The sequence below is a fragment of the Pimephales promelas genome, chromosome 11, assembly GCF_988280905.1.
Source record: "Pimephales promelas chromosome 11, fPimPro1.hap1.1, whole genome shotgun sequence".
NCBI lineage: Eukaryota > Metazoa > Chordata > Actinopteri > Cypriniformes > Leuciscidae > Pimephales > Pimephales promelas.
Genome location: NC_142779.1, coordinates 12,298,925 through 12,320,297, shown reverse-complemented (window position 1 = coordinate 12,320,297; position 21,373 = coordinate 12,298,925). Strand labels below are relative to the sequence as shown.

The 21,373-nt window shown below is 37.4% G+C and overlaps 2 protein-coding genes across 3 annotated transcripts; both read right to left on the bottom strand.

The window, feature by feature from the left end:
• Positions 1–290: 290 nt before the first annotated feature.
• On the bottom strand, positions 291–15,928 carry nfkb2 (nuclear factor of kappa light polypeptide gene enhancer in B-cells 2 (p49/p100)). Of its 2 annotated transcripts, XM_039672700.2 has the most exons (24): positions 15,745–15,928; positions 15,178–15,244; positions 11,869–11,908; positions 11,314–11,392; positions 11,149–11,189; positions 10,810–10,908; positions 10,579–10,730; positions 10,281–10,393; positions 10,031–10,189; positions 9,172–9,276; positions 8,995–9,083; positions 8,747–8,885; positions 6,607–6,741; positions 6,318–6,491; positions 6,072–6,213; positions 5,620–5,734; positions 5,288–5,495; positions 5,005–5,174; positions 4,504–4,606; positions 3,925–4,145; positions 3,732–3,813; positions 3,481–3,644; positions 975–1,086; positions 291–871 (listed from the first exon to the last, which is right to left on the bottom strand). In XM_039672700.2, exons 2-24 carry the CDS (start codon positions 15,192–15,194, stop codon positions 795–797), a joined length of 2,736 nt encoding a protein of 911 aa, XP_039528634.2. In that variant the 5' UTR covers positions 15,195–15,244; positions 15,745–15,928; the 3' UTR covers positions 291–794. The 2 variants fall into 2 exon arrangements, with proteins under 2 accessions (XP_039528634.2, XP_088973100.1); XM_089116974.1 differs by lacking the exons at positions 15,178–15,244; positions 15,745–15,928 and adding an exon at positions 12,135–12,255.
• Positions 15,929–16,460: 532 nt separating this feature from the next.
• shld2 (shieldin complex subunit 2) lies at positions 16,461–21,060 on the bottom strand. Its single transcript, XM_089116975.1, has 8 exons — positions 19,878–21,060; positions 18,916–19,023; positions 18,580–18,774; positions 17,790–17,936; positions 17,468–17,674; positions 17,140–17,377; positions 16,846–16,961; positions 16,461–16,726 (listed from the first exon to the last, which is right to left on the bottom strand). The coding sequence occupies exons 1-8, from the start codon at positions 21,058–21,060 to the stop codon at positions 16,551–16,553; spliced, it is 2,370 nt and encodes a 789-aa protein (XP_088973101.1). The 3' UTR covers positions 16,461–16,550.
• Positions 21,061–21,373: the final 313 nt, after the last annotated feature.

Genomic DNA, 21,373 nt, shown 5'->3' with positions numbered 1-21,373 from the left:
CTGTGAAAAGGATTCATATTTTTTAAATTATATATATATATATATATATATATATATATATATATATACACACACACACATGATGTCACATGATCCTTCCCAAATCATTCTAATATGCTGATTTGATGCTGAAGAAACATTCTTTTTACTATTACTGCATGTATGCATATTTCTTTCCAATTCAATCTATGGAAGAAAGTGGCCGCACTTTGCATAGAAAGTTTATTTTACACAAACTTTCTTTCCAATTCAGTCAGCATTTAGAACTCTTACATTACAAAGACACAGAATTATGAAATAATAACTTTATTAAAACACAAACATATTAGCTCACCTCTGAACAAACGTATAACTGCAACCAAAAATACACTTAAATAAAAAGTATGATGCATAAAGAAAATGCAAAGATGTGATTCACTTTAGATCACGTCGCTTAATTTTCAAAGGTTGCACATCAGAAGAGAGCATACTAAAACATCCATAGAACATTCCGCAAACATATTCCAAGGTTACAGCTGTGCTGGGGAAATGGCAATTTGTTGTTTAGATACAAGCACTGCACTAAGACTACAGCTTCACTCAAAACTTCAGAGTTTAGAGGATCAACTGATTTATGTCATGTTGTCTCACTGTTATGTAATACCAATGAGGGCTTTTGACCTCAGAAAGATTCTTTTCAATCCTTCCTGTGATGTGCTGTATTTCCACTTTATTGAGATGAACGTTCCACCAGTTTGCACCTGAAAAAAGTCAAATAAAGTGCCAAGTTGTCCTCAATGAATAGATCCTGATAATCAGTGATTGCCCACTGCAGGATTTCCCATCTGTTCTCCAATGGACTGACTCCCAAAGCCACTGTCCTCTTTAGAATCTGGAAGAAGGAAAAGCGTGTTGTATTCACAATTTACTGACCAAAGGTTATGTGTTAGTCTCTCAGAGGTGACCCCGTTTCTCTATCAAAGTGCGAAACATACCCGAGCTCTGCTTGTCCTCTCTGGGTTGGCTGGCTGTCAGAAGTCTCACTCCTTTACTCACACCCATAGACTGCAGCGCCTCCACCAGGCCGTCCACAGGACCACCACTCAACTGAACACACATAAACACACGTATCAACCACTAATACTATAATAATACTATGTGATGCCAACAAATGCATCTAGTCAAAAACATACAATCTACAAGAAAATGTTTTAAAGGCTTGAGAAATCTATACCAATTACATGAATAATGACGAGTCGTGAAGTAAGTTACAAACTGATGGCCTAAAACACGAAAAAAGCGGTTTGTGTGAGAAAACGAACACTATTATATATCACGCAATGTTTACACGGAGATTTCGGGAGTTTTACCTTTCACTAAACATATTTAGATGTACGGGAAATCGCAATGGAAGACGATATCGATATATGTAAATAGGTTTAGTAAAAGGTAAGACTCCCGAAATCTCCGTGTAAACATTGCGTGACATAGACGCGCGAGAGATCACTTCCGGCGCAACGTAACAACGTTGACGGTTCAGTTCGTTTCAGTAACGTTAGGACTTCTGATCAGATAAGTTCGACGGCTGTTAACAAGAGGTAAAAACTATATAAATACTGTTCGTTTTCTCACACAAACCGCTCGTTTCGTGGCCATCTATGTGTACTTACATTCACGAGTCATTAAATCATGTTTAATTTTGACTTCTCTGTGCATGCTCGTGATGACTGACGACAACGGTTTGACCAAAAAATGTCAAAATTGAAAATACTGTGGAAACAAAGATACCTAAATCTTGGATGCCCTTGAGGTAAGCTAAAACATATCAAAAATTAATTTCAAAGTGAACTATCCCTTCAAGTATAGAGGGAATGCGCGTGACTTCACCGTCGGCCGGAGTGCCTGCAGTTCCTCACAGTGAGTGGCAAAAAGACTGAGCGGCTGTATGTGTTCAGCGTGAATGCCGCGAAAAACAAACACAACACACACAAATAAAGTGGGAAAGAGCTTTGCGATTGACTGTAGGCCTACAACTAGATTTGACAGAACATCGGAGGTATAGTTGTACAGACTGCTATGGAAAGAGGAGCAAATGGATCGCTGCAATTCACAGAAACAACTGGACTCCAGTCAGCGAAAGGTGGATTTGCAGTTATCATTTTGTGTCAATATGCTGCTGAATTTAGCTGGAAAACCATACCCATATATTTTGTATTGTTATATACATTATCAGCTCATCAATTAAATATTTATCATTGCATATTCTGCTTTATTGGATGTTTTTTAATAAAAAAAAGTTTTTTTATTAGAAAATGTTTTAGGGCTGGACGATATGATGATATAGCCTATGGCTATATATAACACTGATATAAGTAATCACCCGGATTTAGACCTACCTATATTATATAAAACGTTCACAGGCAAATTTGCTTTACGTTTAGGTTTTGGTTTTTCCACCGTTTAGGTTTAGGTTCACCGTATTTCCTCGGTGTCGAAATCAGGCAAACATAAATGTCAGGCAACACGATTCCCGGCTGCATGTCAATATCCATGGATCGCTGGATCTTTAGTAAGTTGTAAGGAACACTATATTGAGTCCAACATTTAGTTTAAATTGATAAAATTGTTAGATTTAGTCGTATTTCCGCAGTTTTCCCCTATTAAATCCAGTCACGCAGCAGATCTTTTGCCACTCGGTGTCTCGGTCAGGCTGAGGGGGGTTGTCACGCGGGAAAGTCACGTGTCAAATGCATTCCCTCTATTAATTGATTTGCTCCACATTCCTCATGCAACTAGTATTGAATTCTTATAGCTGCTAACTTTAGTAACATTTTTTATTATTATTAAAACATTTTGCTGTTAAATCAGATTCAGATTATTTTATTTCATGCCATGTCAGCAGTCAGAGCTATTTTCATGGCAAAAATTCCTTTACAAAAATACAAACATCATATAAATACAACAAAAACAAAACAAATATATATATTTTTTAAATTAACATATGATAAAAAAAATCCAGAATCTTTTCAGGCATAATCTGATTAAATATGTCCTTCAAAAAAGTAACTTCATAAAAGAGCCTTCTGCTTGCGTTAAGTCCAGGACAATCTAATAAAAAATGTTTGACAGATAAAGGAATTTTACAAAACATACATAAAGTTGGATCTTCACCTTTAAGCAAAAACATGGGTCAAACTTGTATGACCCATATGGCTTGCTGTTAAATAATGATTTAACAAACAGGGTTATAAATATCGGATATTACTTCCGTTTATTAGTTACACTTTAAATGGAAGCTCAGGTCAAGTGCAATGCATTGACATGACAAAGTGCAAGACCTTACCTTACACATTTTTGCAAATACAATAGTCCTCACAGAAAATGTGCATTACATGCCAAAAAAGTCATCGGTACGCTAGCATGTGGTTCCAAACATAACCAACGTCTATTTATTAATATAAAGGCAGTTGGCAAACCAAGAGAACAATGACAGTCTCTTACCTGATAGTTCTCGAGAAGCTTCTTGCAGGGCGAGGCACTCTCCTGGAACAGGTGAGTGAGTGTGAGCATGCCCAGTTTTTCCGCCAGCTCTCTCCAGGGCACATGGTCTTCAATAAGAATACCACACAGTTTCATAAGCACCTCGCTGTCTAAACCCTGGTTCACTGCAGGAAGAGGAATACTGATCAGTCACACATGCTAGAAGTGAAGTAGTAGTTTTTGAGAACATTAAGCACATAAAGCCTCATTACCTTCGTCAGTGCTTATTTTGGTCCTCTTGGGGGCGAGTGAACTAGACTTGGGGCCTTTCCTTCCATCTAATAGATCTCTAACCTGTAGAAGAATGATGTTTCAAACTAGGTTAGATCTATTACATGAATGTATTCGTCCACCTCCAAACGCTCACACACTGTATGCAATTGTGATGGATACAAAAACTCAAACCTTTTGACATTTAGCCAGGTCAAATGGCGTGTGTCCCGCAGCAGGTCTCTTGCGTGGGTTAAATGCTCCCCTCTCGGATGATATCGACATGAATCGAACTTGCTGAACCATGTCATCTGGAAGCTGATTATTGGAATCATTCTTCTCACTCTCGTCATCTTCATCAGAGGAAGATAAACTCAGGAAAAGAGGCTCATCGTTCTCCATACGTTTATCAGCACCTAAAACAAAAGACAAGGGAGATGGATTCATAAAACAAAGCTTTCATATCACTGAACCAAAACTTGACTTATTCCCTAGTCATTGGCTCTGAATATGAGGATCTTGATTTCAATTGGTTATTCAGTTCATATGTCTTTAATTATGAGCGATTCCTATGAATGGAACATCAGGAAATGTGGAAAACTGTCAAATAACCTTACCTAAATCACATCCTAATAGTAAAAGTTCATCTTTGCTCTAATAATAAAACAACATGAGCATGTTCTTAATGACTATCCATTGTGTTTTTACCCTTTTTAGGTTTTGAAGTACCTGATATCTCTATTACATCTGTAAGAAAGGAGTTTTCTCAGATACCTGCAGCTATCAGCATGGAGCAGAGAGGTGGTGAGCCTTGACTGGCAGCAAAGTGAAGAGGACTGTTGCCCCCGTAGGTACATATATTCACATCAGCCTTTAGCTGTAACAAATGAAAAACATAAAGTTATCACTTTTAAAGACAAAACATTTTTGCTGGCTCTATGCTGAAGTGTGCTAAATAGGGTGAAACGGTTCCAGTATCTCTGGTTTTTGTGATGCTGAAATAGCTATTTTTAAGAAAGTTATACTTTTATTCAAAAAAGGGTGCACAACTGTTTTAATAATAAGAAATGTTTCTTGATCGACATATTAGAACAATTTCAGAAGGATCGTGTGACACTGAAGACTGAAATAATGGTACAGTTTAATAAACATTTAAAAAAATATATTATATTATATATTAAAACAGAGAAAAATCATTTTATACTGTAATAATCGGCATCAAAATTTCCTACTTGTTGAACCCCTAAGGCTAACCGAAACTCCGAAATCCTTTACCTCAGTAATAAGATTACAGGCCAGTTTTAACAGGTTCTCCCTCACTGCCAGATGTAGAGGTGTACAGCCACTTTTCTGCTCTGGCATGTTAATCATTGCTCCTTTCTCCACTAACAATTGAAGGCAGCGCTCTCCGTCTTTCTTTACAGCGAGATGGACTGGATATTGACCTAAAAAGCGGGAAAGGTCAAAAAATATATCAGTATGTGCTATAATATTCCACATACAAACTTCAGCACCATTTAAATGAAGACTGAGAGACAATGACATGTGTAACGCTCACCTGAGAAGTCAGCAGAGTTTATTAAATCGACATGGCGCTCTCCCAGCAGGCTCAGGACCACTCGTAGTACAGCCTCATCGCCGGTGTGGGCGGCCAAGTGAAGCGCTGTCCTGCCCTCTCGGTCCAGGAGGCTCGGGTCTGCCCCCGTTCTCATCAGCATCTCCACTAACTTGGGCTGCTTTGTGATCACGGCCAGATGCAATGGAGCCTGGAGAAGGTAAGAAAGATGAACGTTAGCATGTCACATTAAAATAAAATTATAAGATAAATAGAAAATGAAAAAGATTAAAAAAAGAGCACTTTTCACAGCATATAGATAGATGCTGAATTACCTGACTGAGGTGGTTGAGTTTGTTGATGAACTTCTGCTGTGGGGTGTTGTTCAGGGCCTGAATAAGCTGTTGCACGACAGCGGGTTGCTGATGGATAATGGCCAAGTGCAGAGGCCTATGGGAAAAACACGACACAGATTAATACAAAGCCTGATTGTGTTGCACTTAATCCCGCTCTTCATTCAATGTATCGTTTTAATGCATTTAAAAATAATGTGGAAAAATTAAGTGAAATTGCTAGTATAGTAACTTTGATTTTTTTTTTAAGTGATTAAGTCTCAAAATTTTTACAGATAAAAGATTTTTAAAGCAACTTAAAATACACTTAACTATACTAGAAAGGTTTAAAGGTAGCAGACACATAACCTGGAATTAAGTATACTTGACATGCGTTAAGACATTGATACAATAGACCGGATACAAGCTGAAAGGTAGAGATGTGAAAGACATACGTGTCTCCGTTCTCATCTTGCACTCCACACAGATGTCTCTGCAAAACCAGCAGGGGACGCACATCCCCTGTACTGCAGTACTGCAACAAAGCACGAGCAGTGCACTTGGCTGTCAAAGTGGCGCGATTCTGCAGAGCTGCGGCTGGAAACAATACAGGAAGGAAACATGCATCACTAAATGCATATTATGCACCTAAAATCTCAATGCCTTGAGTTTAATGATACCTGAAAGATAACTATGCTCACCAATCTGAATGAGCTGCTGTTGCACTGGAGAACCAGACTGAGTTTGTTTGTTAGTTGGTTGATTCTGAGATCCATCAGACTGTGGGGTAGAGCCTGACATCTGTGGACCTCCAGCAAATCCACCACCACCACCAAAAAACCCTGAACCATCCATTGTATGATTAAATTGAAATCCTAAGGACATAATTGACACGAAGATACATATATGAAGACTTCTGTTGACACACCACCAAAATGTACCACCATGTACATGTGTAGCCTCAGAGATCAGGGATTTTAAATGTTTCACCTCCTCCCATTCCTCCTCCACCTGTTCCAGATCCAGGACCTCCAAAGGCCCCTGCTCCTCCTTGAGGTCCTCCCCGCCAGTGATCATAAGGCTGAGGAAGTGCCTTCATCCTCTTCCTCTGAACCTCTTCTTTGTCTAGGAGGGAACAGAAGCCAACATGTTAGAAAATATGAGAAACAGAAATAGTGAAGAGGATGTTTAATAGATCTAAACTACTGTTCTAAATATATATATATACAGGGGTTGGACAATGAAACTGAAACGCTGGCCAATGTTGGAGGTTTCACATCTATATGCCTGGCGGCCAATCTTCAGAGTGAAGCACGGGTGGATCAGTGATGGTTTGAGCTCCAATATCATGACAATCCTGATTGTATTTGATGGACACGACACTGCCGAGGACTACCAAACCCTTCTGGAGGATCATGAGCAACTGATGCTCAAACCGTGTATCAGCTTGATCATGCACCAACACACACAGCAAGACTTGTGACAGAAGGGTTTGATGAAGATGAAAGTGACGTTGAACATCTCCCATGGTCTGACAGTCACCAGATCTAAATATTATTGAGGTGTTTTGGAGGAGCGAGTCCACCAGCATCATATAGTGACCTGGACACTGTTCTGGAAGAGGAACGGCTCATAATCCCTCTGGTCACTGTGAAGGACTTCTATCTGTCAATTGGTGCTGTATTTGGATGCAAAATGAGGCCCTCACCATTCTAACAAATTATTGTGTTGTAAAACCAGGTGTTTCAGTTTCATTGTCCAACCCCTGTATATATATAAAACATTTTTAAAAAATTGTAAAAAAAAAAAAATAAAAATCTTTTTTTAATATATTATAAAATGTAATTTTATAGGTTCTTCATATATATATATATATATATATATATATATATATATATATATATTAGTGAAAGGAAACTAATAATAATAATGAAGAACCTATAAAATTACATTTTATAATATATTAAAAACAGAAAAAAAATATTTTAAAACAACATTTCACAAATATTACCAGGTGAGCATAAAAGACTTCTTTCAAAAACCTAGACAACAAACTTTAAACTATAAACTGTCCCCACATATATATACTGTATATATATATATATATATATATATATATATACTTTGCTATTTTACCTACTGCATTAAAGGTAATATTCTAAAAAGCATAATAGGGCCACTTTAAGACTATTACATTTTTAGGACCAACAGATTGCAAAATCAGAGCCAAAAAGCGGACGATCTGACGGTTTAAGAAGATTAACAATCCGAAACTGAAAAAGAGACGGCCTCTATTTGAGACCGGCTTTTATTTACCCAAACCTGCAGCCACACCAGACGTGTCTATTTGGGACTCGGCTGAAGTTTTATGGGTATAAACATATTCACTGCTAAAGGTGAAGGGGAGTAGCTTGAAGATGTCATATTTAAAAATCACATCAACCAACATTCCTCTGGAGTCAAAATGTCCTCTTTTTAGGACTTGGCTCGGCTTCGGCTATGGCTCTAAGTAGGCTTTTAAGTACTTTTAAAAACAAGTACTTCTGTACTTTTACTTAAGTAAAATGGGCCTTTACAACTTTTATTTGTAATGGAGTACTATTTGACAAGTAGTATCTGTACTTTCAAAGGCACTTTATTTCGACATTGTCTTATAATTCAAATGTAATTGTATAAATTACTATTATGCAAACCAAAGGACAGGCAATGATTTTCAGGCTACAGATAGAAAAAATAATGCCTTTGTTGCAAAGATAGCCTATTTATGATAATAATATTTAATTAAAAATATCTAAATAATATCATGCGTTATATAAAACATAACATTATTTAGATATTATAGTTTTTGCTACTCTCTATACCTACGTAACAATGTAACATATTTGCATAATGCCAGCCTATGGTCTTCATTGGCTGCTCGCAAACGAGGTCTACTTTGACTGACCCTCAACCAATTTAGCTGAGGAATGGAGGAGTTTGGTTTGGTTTCCGAAACGCGCTGGAAGCGGTAGCCCAATCGAAACAGACTATGCCTTCTGACCAGTCAGAGCAGAGTAGGCTCCCAGAAAGGAGAAGGAACCTTTAAAATAGCACAATAGGGGCACCAGTTGTTTTGCACAGCACTACTAACCTTGATTGTGTGGAATATATGTGAACTGCTTGGGTTCGCTGCAGTCGCCTCCCTTCTTTCTCTTGAGCTGCAGGAACACGGTGACAGGCCGTGTGATATCTGTGCAGCGGTACGGTGGTGTCTTAAACACGATGGCATACTGATGGGATTAAAAACAGTGTCAGTGAAGATTTGTTGTATAAGGCTTAACCACATCCAACGGTAAAATCCAGAAAATTACAGCGTTTTTATGTCAATTTATCACACACCTGCTTGTGGACGTCAGTGGGGGAGAAGTCTCCAAATGCCTCCCATCCGGCATCATCTTCCTCCTCATAAAAACGAATGTCAATATCATCTGGAAACAAATTAGCATAAACATCAGTCGATCTAAAAAGTTTGTGTATGATTGTAAATCCTTTTTGAAATCAGAAAATCATAATAACCTTTTTGAACTTTATCACAGAGCAGAAAGACCTCTTCTCCTCCCAGCACTGATCCAGAGGTTTTATCCATTCTGGAGATCTTCAGATTTGAAGCATTTGGTGATTCTGGTTAAAGAGCAGCACATTTTAGCTATGGTAAGATTACCAATACTTTTCCCCCTAATTCACACTCCTGTTCAAAAGCTTGGGGTCGGTAAGAGTTTTAGAAAGAAGTCTCTTCTCATCAAGGCTGCATTTCTTTGAATACAGTAAAATACAGTGAAAGCACTAATATTGTGAAATATTAATACAATTTAAAATAACCGTTTATATTCAATATTATGAGCTATAAGCTGATTAATTACTCCAGTTTTCAGTATCACATGATCCTTCAGAAATCATTCTAATATAATTTATGTGGAATAGAAATCTTTTTTTATGCCTTCACTGTCACTTTTGATCAATGTTATGCATCCTTGGTGAGTTCTTTTTTTTATCGTTCAGACCCCAAATTTTTGAACAATAATGTAAATTGAAATGATCAATAACTAATTACAGACTAAACACAATATTCTTAAAGCAATGTTGATTATAATACTATTAATATTTATATACCACTTTAAAAAAATGTATACCAAAAAAGTGACCAAGTGAAAAGTCCGAAAATTCTACAATGGCATAATCGTTTTGAAATAAATCTAAATAAATATAAAATTAAAGAAATCAAAATCTTTAGACTCTTTTTCTTTAGACTCTTAGTGTCTATATCTTTTTCTTTGTGTTTTTTTTTTTTATGTGGCAACTTTGAGGTCAGTGTGTGGCAGATGTCTTTTGTTAACTGAATTTCATTAATTATCTTATTTTTTATGGCAGGACTTACTGCTATCATAGATGGGATTTGAAACAGCAGGCGTCAAGGCTCTTGTGAAACTCCCATTGCTGTCCTGCAGGTAAGCAGTGAACTTTAATCTTACAATGTTTAGGTCCATGTTTTTGCCCAATTCTTTGGCTTCTTGCACAATAGCCTGTTCCTCTGCATCTGAATGAGTGATATAGAGAGAGAAAACACGTCAAATGAGGATGCAAACAGAAAATTCAATAAGCAGTCAGTCAACATCAAGTAGTCTTACCACTAAATTTATATCCAGGCTCTTTCGTCCTTCTCTTCTCTTCTCGCAGCCTTTTCGTTAAAACTTCAATCACTCCTCTCTTAGTAACATGGAGGATGCCTAAATTACTGAATCTAGAAATAGAGGATGTGATAATGAATAAAGATTGCACAACTGCACATAAAAAACAATCAAAAGCCACAAGCGTCAAATGATGATGCTATATACAGTACATACAATGCCTTTCGCAATTTTTCCAGTCATAATAACAAGGAAAGAGATCACATGAGCATGATGAACAGTAATCGTGTTCACTCACTGTGCTGTGAGATCATTAGGCCCGACATCAATGGAGCATATCCCGTTGTCATTACATTGGCGACCCACAAGACTGTGTGCATGAACGCGAGGGGGGTCTGTGTGCGTCACTAGCTGAACCTCCACGCGAGCATGACCCACGTAGTTTGACACCTGGTGTGGGAGAATGCCTTTATGAATGTACCGCTTATTTAAATACATTGCAGATACATATCCATGTTACAAAGCCCACCTTTACTGTGGGATATGTCCTTCTGTTCCTCTCACTGGAGGCCCCCGGCAGACCACCGTGGGATGGGCCCTCACATTCATAACGAAATCTGAATCCTCTCTGTAACACACACATAGCGTTATTTACATAACACCAGACCTTACTCACTGATAAAACCCTGTTTTTGGGGAATTCCAGCCCATACTTTCTGGAATTATCCCACATAGTCTGTAAATTCTTTGTAACACATGTTCACCAAATGGCTAAAATACACCATTTTATAATTTATAATATTGGAAAATTGTCAAACAGAGTGGAAGATGAAGCAAAGCAACTGTATGAAGATGTAAGTGAACGTACCTGCTTTGGCTCCTCAATTATCTGTAGATAAGGCCCATGAACTGAAATTAGGATCAAATTACAATAAATTAGCCTTCTTTTCATTTAAATCAAAAGAACACCACACAACAAAAACACATCATAAAATACATTCATAAAGCAGGACAATTGGAAGAATTAACTTACCTGTTTCTGTCACAAATGGTTCAGGCTTCACCTCAAACGGTTCATGCAGATATGGAAGGTCCACCATGAACTGTAAAGACTGAAGATGCCATGTACAAACGTGCAAGTGTTAGTATTGTTATATAAAATATAAATGTATGTGTATTAAACCCAAACCTTTAGCACAAAGCAGAAATAGTTTTATGTTATAATAACTGTCTAAATAGTTTTGTCTAAATAGTTTTAAAAAAACAAAACAACCTAAAGTGAATTTAGGCATCACAACATTTTGGATAATACATTTTGACATTTTTTATAGATTACATTTAACAGCGTTATTAATTTATTAATGTTTTTAAAGATTAGCTTTAAAAACATTAGGGTTTAGGGTTTGATAATGTTGACAACAATCTAAATAAGAAAAATTAGCATTTATTAAAAAAAATCTCCAATATTGACAGATAACTGATAGGGTATGCATATTGTGCATCCCAAATGAAAATATCTATAGATCACAACACTAAACTACAAATCTGTAGCAGACTACAGCAGCAATTTTGACAATATGTGTCTCACCTCATTGTCAAACTTCATTTGATACTGTGTATCATCCATCCTGTAATGTAGAAGAAACAGAGAGAAATCTTATAGAGACCGTCTCACAAAGACACAAACCCAGAACTAAAAAAACCCCATGAGGTGAGGTGCTCTAAAACAGTTAGCATGCTGAATCAAAACATCAACTGAGCTGCAAACCCCTGCAGATGCATTTCATTTCCACAGTTTTTCCCCACAGCAGTGTTCTGACCTTCACACAAGGCTGCGTACACTTTCAAACCTACCTGATAAACAAAACGTAAAGAAAGAAGCTCTCTGTTTAAAACAAAAGACACACAAAGTCCCTTTCACTTTCGGTGTAACAACAAGGATGTGTGTGCACTGGATGTTTTTTTTCTTTTTTTTAATGCCTCCCTCCTTCTGTCTGGCTCACTTGCGTTACTTCCAGGAAGTAAGGCAGTGAAAAAAAAAAAAAAACAGAGGAAAGCCCCCAGAATACCAGCTCACTGCTGCCGCTGATGTCAAATCCAGAGCAATGCAGGTACAAACATTCGCACCCTGATATCAAGACTTCTCATATCTAAATTTCCTCAACTTTCCAAAGGCTTTTTCAAATTCCCTTCTCTTCCTCTGGGGTACTTTTGAAACAATATTTCCAATAATCCTTCCTTTTTGTTCATATTTAGTCTCAATTTAGTAAAAAAAAATAAAAAAAAATTCCATGTATGTGTAATTCACAAAAAGTGTAGATGGATTAGTCAGATATCTCCACAGTGCCGTCAATGCAGTTACCATGAGAAAAGCCCTGAAAGATGGGGATTGCCCCCACAAATCTTTAAACCCACAAACACTTCCACTGTTAACCAAACAGGAAATTATGATGATGATTTCTAAAGAATCAATTTAGTTAAATAATTTATGAAGAAATTATGTTCCATTTCATTTTTTAGTGTTAATATTGCTAGCTACACAGGGTGACACGATTGCACAAGTGTTTACTTTAACTGCCACTGACAGGAATGAGGAAGCGTCGTCTACTGCACAGGATGAGGTGTACTAAGATTGCTCTATAGTACATGTTCTTCACCTAAACCAATGGGACAACTAGTAGAGTAAACTGAGTTTTCTATCTGAGTTGTCAGGGCTCATTCTGAGTGAATAAAAATCCTGACGTCACTGAAAAGAGAGCAACACTCTTCTGGATCACAACCACATCCTGTCCTTCTTCTGTGAAATGACAGCACTTCACTTCAGTCAAACAACTTCTAATCTTAAAATTGTGGTCAAATATAGACAAGAAGATTCATTAAGCAAGGCATCAATCTAAAACAGTGGATGCCAACTAAGCCTGCCAGGGGGCCTCAGTAAACCCCCGGAGGGGTGAAATGACTAAATTATTAATTATTTAATAATTAATTATTATTATTCTAAATTATTATTAAAGAGTTACATTAACAGAATCCAACTCCAAACCAATGCTAAAAACAACAATGAACCAAAACGTAAAACATGTAAAATTACATTATGTTAATCTATCAGCTGTTGTTGATAACATACACAGTCATACACAGCTCTTGAAACTTTTGGAATCACAGAATTAATTTTTGGTCGATTATTGAATTTTATTCAATTATTTAGCTTCTGATAATAAAAAAAGGTTAAAAGCAAGCAGCTAAGCATCACAATGTTCTTAAATTGGGTTTGTTTCACGCAAAAATGAAAACCTGTCATTAATTACTCACCCTCACTTCGTTCCAAACCCGTAAGACCTTTTTTCATCTTTAGAACAGAAATTAAGATATTTTTTATGAAATCTGAGAGGTTTCTGAACCAGTCACAGCCAACAAAGTCATTGCAAATTTTGGCCCAGAAAGATAGTAAAGACATCATTAAAATAGTCCTACAGTAGTTCAACCTTAATGTTATGAAGCGACGAGAATACTTTTTGTGCACAATCTTTTTTTTTTTTTTTTTAAATAACGACTATAATTCAACAATATCTTCCCAAGTCCTTCTCCTACTCTTCACATAATGTAAACAGCATTCCAGGTTCTAAGTCAAAATACTGACTCATTATTGGCTAGTTCCTGCATCAGCATCACACACGTGCCGTGGCGCCCACGTGAACAGCGTCAGCCAATAATGATCCAGCGTTCTGATGTAGAACCTGGAATCGCTGCACTGTTTTTACACTATAATCCTATTCAGATGGGACTAGTTTAACATGGAGAGGTGAGGTAAAGTAATATTTACCAGAGCAGATGTTAGTCCCATCCGAATGTGCTATCTTAGTAATCATTAGGGATACGGCGACTTTTACATGCAGTAAAAAGGTCAAAATTATCACAGGTAATACTAATCCTGTGCGAATAGACCCGCTGTTAATATGATACTTGATAAAGCATTCAGTTGTGTTCTAGGCGGTGGGACGTCAAGTCTGTGAGAAAACTTGAGTGTTTTTTTCCCACATACCATTCAGACCATGCCTAAGGAGGTTGAAAGCACTTTTTAGAGGCACAAAACTTATTTTAGTGATAGACAAGTTACTTGCCTATTACCATCATAATACAATCTGAATTTATTTAATACATCCAACCGGACCAAACTGTTTATAGGCCTATACAAATATTGGTTATATGTGTTTGCGCACAACATGATATCAGGAAGCAATACGCACATGACGACAGGGAGTATCTTATCCCGTCTGAATTGGCCATTATTATTACAGAGGTGCTGTGGTAAAATTACATTACCCCACCTCTCCATGTTAAACTATTCCCGTCCGAATAGGGTTTATGTTAGTGTTACTACCTTTCTGGGCCTTGAAATTTGCAATGACATTGCTGCCTATGGCTGGTTCAGAAACCTAAGATTTCATCAAAAACATATTAATTTATGTTCTGAAGATGAACGAATGTAGAATATCAATTTATTTTATGTGGTACCATAGAAACAAAGGTGACTTGACAAGAAAAATCACAATAAACCCGTTTTTTTTTTTTTAATTGTTTCAGGGCTTCCATGTGCATGAAGTTGAAAGGCAAATCATTGAATCATGTTTGTAAACCCTCTACATATGTACAGGATTTGTACAGGTACAAGTTTTTGTTTCTATATGCAAATCTGACTATTTACCAGTCTACATGCTCTATGTAATCATGTCCAAAACTTTAGGATTAAATTTACATTCGTGAACATTTTAAGCATAACCAATGAGCTGTCAGTCAACATTTCTGGGCATCTATAACCTGCACGTGCCAGTGATGCACAATAAAACGCTGCACAGGAGAGATAGAAATACGTTACTGTAATAAATCTGTAACGTACCTCAGTGCTCCAGCCATTCTGTTAGCAGGGTCATCCGATTCCGAAGAGACTCTGAACTCCCGACAGACTGAAAATGATGGAAATGATAAGCGCTTACGGGGATGTGATTCCCCTGCACATGTAAGTCAGATCCAAAAAGTACATCTGACTTTTGAAGGGAATTTCCCATAGACTCGAGCAAACAACAGCAAAACACCCGAGACAAAAGTTGATCATACTATCAATAACTGAACACTGATGAAATGTTTAAAAACATTTTCACGGTTTTCTAACTAATTAGCGATTTGCACGGACTGCACGCTATATGAACTGTACACCATCTCTGTAATGTAACGTAATGTTTTCAAAACAAACTTAAAATAGATTTCTCCATGAACTAAGCAACCGAGTCCTTATTTCCAAATAAGAAAGCAGACTATTATTATCTACTATTTATAGGCCTAACGTTACATGCCTTGTTACAAAATTGTTCGGTCATAATAATAATTTCGCTAGCTAACGTTATACATGATAATGTTTAAGTTACAGTTACAGTATGTACTTCAGCACATATTAGACTTAACTTACCTTGTTTAACTGTGATGTTAGCTAATTCTCGTGTAGTTTTTATTCGACGTCAATTTAAACCACTGCAAAAATCTTAGCAAACGCCTGAAAAAAACATAAACAAACTGGACCATCCATCCAATTAATCTGTTCATGTAGTGGACACTCCATGCGAACGTACGCTTGCATGAGTCGAATGCTACTGGCCTGGAAAGCCCCGATAAAAGGGGAATTCCGCAATCACGTGGCGTATGTTAGGAGTGTTTTGATTGGTTCTTAGATGGAACATGATTAGCATGTTCTCCAAAACTTCCGCTCGAATATCAGATATTCATATATGATTAAAATATGATAAGTAATGTAAATAAAGTACGCTTTTTTGTACATTAAATATACAGAATATAGCATTAGAAAACCACAACACACAATTCTTTTTAGCCTGAAGATCATCATTTTTTATTTTTATTAGGTTTTAATTTTTTTGGATAGGTGGCATTAAACTTATTAAACTTGGCTGTCCTTGTGAGTGTAGGATATAAATAGGGGTCCTAGGATTTGGAACATTGTGGAAGTTAGTCTTATCTTTTTACCCTTATTTCATTCATTGTAACTTTTGATCTCTTTTAACTCAAATGTAGTGATGTAGTTTATTTGGAGTTGTCTATAGCTAGAGTCCATGGTTAGCTTAAACAATAAAAACAATAAAAAATAAAATACTCATGTGTTTTGAAAATTACGCACGAGACAGAACATTAAGATTAATCATTTAATCATTGTCCATGTAAATACATAGCATCATGTGAAAAATACATGAAAAATACTATTCGTCATGCCTCTGATGAGCTGAAGTCTAATAATAAAAAGTTCTGGATGATGGGAATGCTGTTATCATCACACTGAAAATGGCTTCGCACAGTCAGGAGAAATGTGTTCTTCATGGGGGTCAACATAGAACTAATCCTCTCAGCTATTACCTGGATGAACCTCACCTCTGATGCTGAGGCTTGGGACAAAAAAAAAAGAGAGAGAATGACTTTTAAATTAAAAATAATGGAACAAAACATATCAAGAGAACAAATAAATAGAAACACTAGTGAAGAGGGAAAAGGGGAAGTACCTCACCTATGGTCTTATGTAGCCTATCAGGAGGAGTGTTCAGAAGGATGTTCTGCACTATAGCAGGAGGGACTTGCACACAGATTTGATCATCTCCGTCTCTCACAGTTAAAACTACTGGCCTAGAAAGACAAGTCAGGATGCTTTAAGAATAGTATGTCTAGATAACTGGGTATAATTTAATTTATGAATTTGTATTATTTTATAAATATATACACCACTGTATATACTGTATATATATATATATATATATATATGTGTGTGTGTGTGAGTGTGTAATATAGGTCTGAAAGAACAGACCTATAGTAGTGACGCACTCCTGTGTGTGGTAGACAAGGGTAGCAGGGTCTATATATGCCGTTCTCATCAGTTTCCAGTTCTGCAGAACACTGCCCACATCCAGCAAAAGTGATGTCACCAGAGACTACGTCCAAGATCCTCTCCATGGGCGTATTGGCATCTATTAACAGCGAGGCATCCTGAGATGGACTGCTCTGGAACTGGAACGCTGTGATTTTAATTTTCAGCTCTACATCACCTAAGAGTACATTAACAAGAGAGACCTAATGTAATCATGATGAATTATACTAATAACAAATGCATTGTTAGCATCAGCAAAAAGTCCTACCGGAGTATTTCTGGGACAGTAGTGTGTTGAGATCTATCTCAAAGCTGCTAGCGGTCCTCTGTGAGTGGACCGTGTTGTAAAACTCCTTACATCGACTGTCATCAGGAAAGAGAGGCTGACAGGTGCCCCATGGAGTAGAATGCAGCTCGAGCAAACCTGAGGTCACATCCTGTCTGACTAGCAGCATCCTGAACTCCCACACTGCATCTGTGAGGGGCATTAGCAATACAAATGATGCACAATAAAAAATAATCACATGTCAGCTTTACCTTTAAGGCCCCTGCTGTCCAACACAATATCTGAACAATTGAAATAAACACACATTTGTTTCTGTCCAAATGCTGCAGCCAAGAGAGTGCAGCTCCCCAAAGTACGACAGCCCCTTGGTGGCCATCTCCTTGCTCCACAGTCAAAATGGCTTTCAATACACCTCCTGTTCTGGATATCCCCTCCACCTCATCACGCCAGGCTAAAATCAAGCAAAAAAGCATTCCGTCACAAAGATCCTTTGAGATTTGACAGTTTAGTATGTGAAGTGAATGTGAAGTACAGTGCAAGATACATATAAATCAATGTATTAAACGTGTATCTGGAATACTCAATTCTGACTGTAACGTAGGACTGTACAATTTGGGAAAAAATTACAATTTATAAAAATTGCGATTTGAAATGTGAGTTTTTAAAAAAATAAAAGTTCCAGTTTGCTTTGTTTGTTTGTAGGGCCATAAAAATGTTTAACAAAAAAGGAAATATTACTTATACCAAAAAAGCTAGAATATTAAAACTATTAATATCAATAATATATTATTATTGACAACAACAATAAATTATTTTACAGAGATATCTTTTTGACAAAAATAATAATTTTATGTCACAAATATGTTTTCTAGTTGCCTTTGAGATTTGACTGGTAAGTATATGAAGTGAATGTTGTACAAGGCACATATAAATAAATTAAATTTCACTGGAATACTTCATTCTAATTGGTCAATCATGTCATCCAGTGATCTACGTAATATTTTCACCTGGAAAATTGAAAAAGGCTCTACTTTCATGTTTCTTGTACATGTGCTATATAATCTGAACCTCTAGACAGCAATTCAGTTCCATACCTGTAATTAACTTCCTGTGTTTAACCCTAAGCAAAGCATGAACCAATGTGTCAGGACGTAACGCTCCAAGACGGATGAAGGGGATGGAGTCCAAATCCCGAGGTTTGTGAGGAGGCAGAGACAGCAGCAGGGGACGCTTCTCACACAGATGAGTACACAGCATTCTCAATGTATTATAGTTCAAATTCTGTGGGGCTAGACAAGATCAGCATTACAAAGGCAGGGGGCAATCATTACAGGCAATTGCATGTATATACATTTCAATATGACTTCTATACCTTTAACTTTCAATCTGGCAAAATACTTAAGTCTCAGTAGCAATTACGTTTCTATTACCAGGTGGAATACGTTCCCCCGTGACCTGTCCCAGATTCAGCAGCTTACTGGTGAAGGAGGACTGCAGGACAGTCTCAGTCTTCCACTTGTCTATGTGCACTTTCACATCTGCCGAATCAAAGACAGAAACACTACTGTGGGCATTTCGTTACACTGTGCATCTCAGGACATGTTTTTTGCAACCACACATCCTTTCAGACCAGGTACAATTAAGATATGTCATATATTGTTTGAATGAGCTGAGTTAAAACACTGTTTGTTGGGTTAGGCTGACATGACATGACCACAGATGAATGTCCTGATTTTCTTGTTTTCTCGCCTTAGTAGTTAATTTCCTGTTCAGACCTATTTTCTTGCCAAAGATTCCTTCAAATGTTTCCTACAAATAGACTAATTCAGTATTTTCATTTATGAAGTAACATATCGGATGATAAACCCTTAAAATCATGCTTTTAAATAGATGTTGTCTAAAATAACTCTGGATTCCAGATAATATTTTATGCACTATATGCACAATTTAACATAATTCTGTGATGGCAAAGCTGAATTTTCAGCATCATTACAGTCTTCAGTGTCACATGATCCTTCAGAAATCATGCGGATATGCTGCTCAAGAAGCATTTCTTATTTATTATCAATGTTAAAAAAGAGAGCTGCCTCATTTGTTGTGGGAACCGTGATGCTTTTTTGATGAATCAAGTTAAAAAGCTTTTTGTAACATTAGTGTGAAATATTATATCACAGGAATGTCAAATCATAACTTGGATAATAAACATGAATTCTGAATTATTCTTCAAGATTCTTATTTAGAGATGCACAATATTTAACATCATCAAAATTTGTGAATTAACATAAATTCCTGACTTTTCTGAATATGTGGCACTTTTAAGACTGATATTTGCCAGACACAAAATAAAAAGTGTTTGTTTATAGATCTAATGAGGAATTCTCAATGGTTTCACCTGTAATTAGCAGAATATCTCCAGGATATACAGTCAGAGCCCAGAAAGCAGATGTCCGCCATAGAACCACCTTCATCTCCACATCCGATTGGTCGGTGACGATCAGCGTTGCTAGAGGTACACTGGAACCAGCCGAAACTCCAGTTTTCACTTTGACCTCTTTTAAGTGGCATGGGTGCACCACAGCAACTAAGATGGCGTATCGTACACCATGGGTCTTACACCTGGCCAGCAGGGTTGTAGGACCACAGAGAGGGCTGGCAGATCTTACCCTCTGCTCTGTTGTTTCTTTAGTTTTACTTCTAGTCTGAGACAACTTCATCTTTTTAGAAGTAGTGGGACTGGGTGAAGTATGTGCAGCTGTAGTCGCTGAGTCAACATTCAGCCCGACTTCTTCATGATCTGCAGGTTTTTCAGCGACAGCATTGCCTTGAGAGCAGAGGATGCCATCAGATGTGATTTCCAGAATCACCCCCCTCTCCTGCTGTCTTTGGCTTAGACTGTCATTATGCCACTCTCCTGAGCTTTGCAAGGTTCCTCCCAAGCCCCTCTCTTCAGGGCTGACCATAGGACTGTACAATTCTGGAGAACTTATGGAGGCTGAGGCCACTTGTTTAGGTGGAGTATGTGGAGAACCAAGAAGGAAACCTTCAAGAAAGCCAGAAGTTGGACATCGAGCCACTCTACTTCGAAGAAGCAAGGCTTGAGACTTTGTCCATGTACTCAGATACTCAGTCTCTGTGGAAACAGGCGATGTAGGCTTCACGTCTTTGCTCTGTCTAATTAAACTAGTCTGCGGGCAGGAGAAACAACTATCTAGGTATTCTGTCAACAACACAGGACACAACTCCTCTTCTTCAACGGACTCTGCATTTGGTTGAAAGCACCCGCAGCCCGATGGAGTGCTGTCATCCTCGGATGTTTCGGTTTTGTCCTCTGTACTCTCAGCGATTCTCTCAGTGGTACCAGCAGACTCCAGTCTACCACTAATCACTGCACTCGTCGTCTCGTCACATTCATCATCTGTTTGGACCTCTCTGGTGTCCTTGGGAATCAACCTGCCTTGACTCCAAGTGAGGTCCACTGTCTTCCAGTGCTGGACTCCTTTCTCCTGTACCTCTAAAGCAGAGGCTTGGGGACATGGGGCACCCCAAAACACATGAATCTTTGGATTGTTTGCCATATTGCCTGTCCTTAAGATGCACTGATATTGGCCCAGTATAAAGATTTATTTTGCCAGGTCTTCTGTCATATTTACAAGTGTATTAAAGTGGCCACCTGCAGGAAGATAGAAATGTATACTGTAGATTAAAATCTATAGACAAAAGCCCAAATAAATATTAAAGGGATAGTTCAGCCAAAAATTAAAATTGTGTCATGACAGTTGTTATTTTTCAGTAAAAATAAAACTATTAAAAATTGTTTTCATTCATTGAAATAGAGCTGAAAAATAAGTATTAGATGATAAAAGGTAAACTTAATGAACTGACTGATAA

Excerpts from the sequence above, each read along its gene's own strand:
- nfkb2 (XM_039672700.2), bottom strand. Across the intron at positions 11,393-11,868 it reads AAATGAAGTTTGACAATGAG|TCTTTACAGTTCATGGTGGA; the intron begins GTGAGACACATA and ends TGGCATCTTCAG. Across the intron at positions 9,277-10,030 it reads AAATCCCATCTATGATAGCA|AATCACCAAATGCTTCAAAT; the intron begins GTAAGTCCTGCC and ends CTCTTTAACCAG.
- shld2 (XM_089116975.1), bottom strand. The coding sequence starts at position 21,060 with ATGGCAAACAATCCAAAGATTCATGTGTTTTGGGGTGCCCCATGTCCC. Across the intron at positions 17,675-17,789 it reads GCATTTGGACAGAAACAAAT|ATGCAGTGTGGGAGTTCAGG; the intron begins GTGTGTTTATTT and ends TGCCCCTCACAG. Across the intron at positions 16,727-16,845 it reads TAGGCTACATAAGACCATAG|CCTCAGCATCAGAGGTGAGG; the intron begins GTGAGGTACTTC and ends TTTTGTCCCAAG.